The sequence below is a fragment of the Sphaeroforma arctica genome, assembly GCF_001186125.1.
Source record: "Sphaeroforma arctica JP610 unplaced genomic scaffold supercont1.4, whole genome shotgun sequence".
Lineage (NCBI taxonomy): Eukaryota > Ichthyosporea > Ichthyophonida > Sphaeroforma > Sphaeroforma arctica.
This window is the reverse complement of record NW_014040554.1, coordinates 140,999-144,546: the sequence shown is the minus strand read 5'-3', so window position 1 is coordinate 144,546 and position 3,548 is coordinate 140,999. Positions and strand designations below refer to the sequence as shown.

The 3,548-nt window shown below is 43.2% G+C and overlaps 2 protein-coding genes across 2 annotated transcripts in view; both read right to left on the bottom strand.

Moving 5' to 3' along the window:
• Nucleotides 1-68: 68 nt before the first annotated feature.
• Nucleotides 69-733, bottom strand: SARC_00166 (hypothetical protein; the record flags this gene model as incomplete). The annotated part of the gene is made up of 1 exon (XM_014306159.1): nucleotides 69-733. Exon 1 carries the CDS (start codon nucleotides 558-560, stop codon nucleotides 69-71), a length of 492 nt encoding a protein of 163 aa, XP_014161634.1. The 5' UTR covers nucleotides 561-733.
• Nucleotides 734-2,254: 1,521 nt separating this feature from the next.
• The window catches only part of SARC_00165 (hypothetical protein), a 6,166-nt gene continuing 4,872 nt past the window's right edge, over nucleotides 2,255-3,548 (bottom strand). The window contains exon 7 of the mRNA XM_014306158.1: nucleotides 2,255-3,398. Within this exon, the coding sequence (XP_014161633.1) occupies nucleotides 2,659-3,398 (740 nt within the window). The 3' untranslated portion in view covers nucleotides 2,255-2,658. The remainder of the gene's footprint in view (nucleotides 3,399-3,548) is intronic.

The window sequence follows — 3,548 nt, the reverse complement described above, 5'->3', positions numbered from 1 at the left end:
ACTCTAGAGGTCCCACGTGTGTGTGTGTGTGTATATATATATATATATTGAAAGGCTGCAAACCTAGCTTATCCGCTCCGAATTACAACATACTTGGAGGCGTATATATTCGAAGCCATCGTCAGGGATTCTCTATTCCTATAGTGATCCTTAAAGCCAGATGCCGTATTCCGTACTGGATTTTGTATATTGCTAACTTTACTACGCAATTTGACACGGCTATCTTCTCGTGTCAGGTCTTCATTCTGGCTGTTTTGTGATCGTGTTGACTCTATTCTTTCCTGTCTATCCACGCTTGAATTTGACAACCCGCTGTCTGCTTTAGTAGTTGGATGCGGCGCATGACCGTCATGCCCATCATTGGATGAGTGAAAGGCACCGCTGTTTGCTATGTGTACACTCTCTTTAGTTTCATATGCACTATCTTTGCTGTACATATGTGAGAGTTCATTAGTTATATCCCTCACATCTTCACTCGAGAATGTGGCAGGGTAGCCCCCATTCGCTGTGGTTGCTTTGTTGCGCTTAGTGGCCTGTAGCTGCTCCGCAAAAGAAGACATCGCAACTCGGGCACTCGGTGCGTAAGCAAAGAAGAAGAGTGTATCTCAACTACCAGACAACTATTGCTGGTCAGCTTTTATGCATACATGCGTTTAAAATTTGGGCAACAGGGCAAGGTACTACAAATTTTGCGCCGGCGTGATTCATCACGCACGTACATGTATGAATCCTATGGTATGAACTTGGTAATATATTTAGAATTAAACGCTAATGATGTAGTGATATATACACACTACATTGATTCCAAAATACATGCACAGGTCCTACACTGAACTTCGAACTTCCGCGTTGTGAAACTGTAGTCGTACCCGCGATCGCGCGTGTCCATGTACACAGAGTGACCTAACATCACAGTCCAGCGCCCAGTTGACCACAGTTCCAGACTTCCAGTGAATGTTCCACACGCTCCCGTACGACTGTGAACAAAAAAGCACATCATGGCTTTTGAAATGTGATTTGGTATGGACAGCTACCAACCAAAATGTAATATAAATGATATTTATTTTTAGCGTACTGAATGAGTAATACTAAAAAATGGTTCAATTTTTTTAATAGAAGGCTATGAAAAAGCAATGTGTCGTACTGTCGTTCAGGCAAAGAGATCATCAAACCCTAAAACCCAAAGACCCAAGTCCGACATCAGTCTGATACATATTGTAGTGGCCTACGGCAGGAACATACGAGTGGATTGGTGTTGGGACTAGGGTGCTGTGAGTAGGTCTTTGCTACATGTACAGGGTATCTGGAGGTACGCTGCAATGAATTAGCAAACGAAGAAATTACGAAACGAAGAAAATACGCCTTTACCGCTGAAATCAGTCATAGCTATGGGATTGAGGCATTGAGCGAAGTCAACAGCCGGCAATATTTCCCCTGTAGTATTAATATCGAATGTTTGATCGGAATCTATATTTATTTACATACATATATACATAACAACATAACATTTTACATATTGAAGAAAAGTCTTGTCCCTGCCGCCTTGGTGGGGATCTTCCAGTCAGATGATATGCGGCGTGTTCAGCTATGAAAAATCTAAGCTGCACAGTCATAGTTAATGCAGTAAGACACTTAGCATTTAAACTCGGAATGTAATAAATTTAATACGGTACAATACATTGGTACATTGGCAAATAATCAGTCTTACACCTGCAGCGAGCCCTACCTAGATACAGAAATATACACAAAGGATGGTTAAAATTTTGACCTGATTCTGTCAAAAATTTTGTGATGGAAAAAGGAACTAGATATACGCTCTTGTACCAACCAGTGAGTATTTGCCGGTATGCCTGATATTTGGGGTCTCATTGTATGATAACTATTTTATTACTAAGTTAGAGTACAACACACGCTGGTGTCTGTTTCTCGTTACCTCACCCTACCTACGGTGAGCTGTGTGATGCTTTGAAACATTCACTCCTATATATATTTTTGAGGTCCTGTCTTGAGTGGTATAGACAGCCTGCCGGTATACGCTAGTGCACTGCCTAGGCGGATCCGATTGTGTTCATATATTATAACGTAATTTAACACTGTAATTCTTGAGCGTGCCTCCATCCGGGTATCACATCCCAATCATGCCTGAGTTTGTCTGCATACTATGAAAGTGCGGACATTGCGATATATATAATATAATATAATATAATATAATAAAAATATATATATATATATATATATATTATGATGTATATATATATATATATTATATGATATATATATATATATTATCCGAAGAGCATAATGTGTCTACATGGAGACACAAAAGCAATTCGTCAGAAGTCTACGCAAGACTAGGCTCGCCCAGTGCGTGGCGTATGGAGCCTTGTGTAGGTGTGTGTGTATGGTACACATGCACAAATAGTGTGTGCAAGCGCGTGCAGTAGTATTCCCCACGCCTTAAACCATGTCCTCAGAAAGCTCTAGTACTATAGAGGCGCTGACCTGGGCTTGTGATTGAAATATGTGGCATTCATTCTCCACTATGAACCATTTAGGCCCTGACTCAGTGTCAGAGTTGTGTGTGTTGTGAGCGTAAGCAAGCGTATCGCATATTTCACGTAAAGCAAGCTCTATAAGTCGGCTCTTAGGTTTCCGTGCCTATTTCCCCTGTCTAATTCCCGAGCCCTCGTGCGATATCAGTCGCTTCGTTTCCACATTACTTGCCGCGTCTTCCGCGTACACGTGCGCATTCACCTCACTTCCCACCGTGCTGCGCGAGCTATCTGAGAAAGTGCGGTACCTATCGAAGTGCTGCAGATCCGTGTCCATCTCTAACTCTTGCATGCGCACACCCGCAAACAATACCACGCACATAGCCAACGTACTAACCATCATCGAAACTCTCCACGCATGCTCGTAGATATCCACGACCAACTCCCGGTCAGTGTGTGGCATGTGCTTAATGTACTGTATGTTCTTGACCACCTTTTCAACGTCGATATGTTCAGAGAACAAGCTTGAGTGTGACAGTACCTCGTTCTCTATAAGTTTTCTCCACAGCACCGACGACCCAGCAATACCGAGAGCACTCCCAAAGTACTTGAAAAACCCGAATAGGGCGGTAGCTGTGGCCACATGATGAGTCAGCGACGCCCCCTGTACCGCTACTAAAGCGGGACAGGTGATCATACCTCCGCCAAAGCCAAGCAAAGCGTTCGTAAGGGACAGGAAGGCGTACGAAGTATCACGGTCAACCAGGGCTGATAGACCTTGCCCCAGTGTGAAGATGCACGTGCCTAAACGCATCCACTTGAGGTACTTTCCGTCGAGGGAGATTCCGTATCCCACGAGAATGGCTGCGATGACGGCCGACGTCGAGTAGAAACCGTGGGCTAGCCCTATATAACAAACGAGTGCAGGTGATTAGCGATTGGGCACAGTGTGTTTATGTGAACCATGGCTATGCTATTGCTATGTCAATATTCATATATATGATGGCGTATTTAAAAACATTCATATGTATGACAGTATACGTAAAATCAAATATC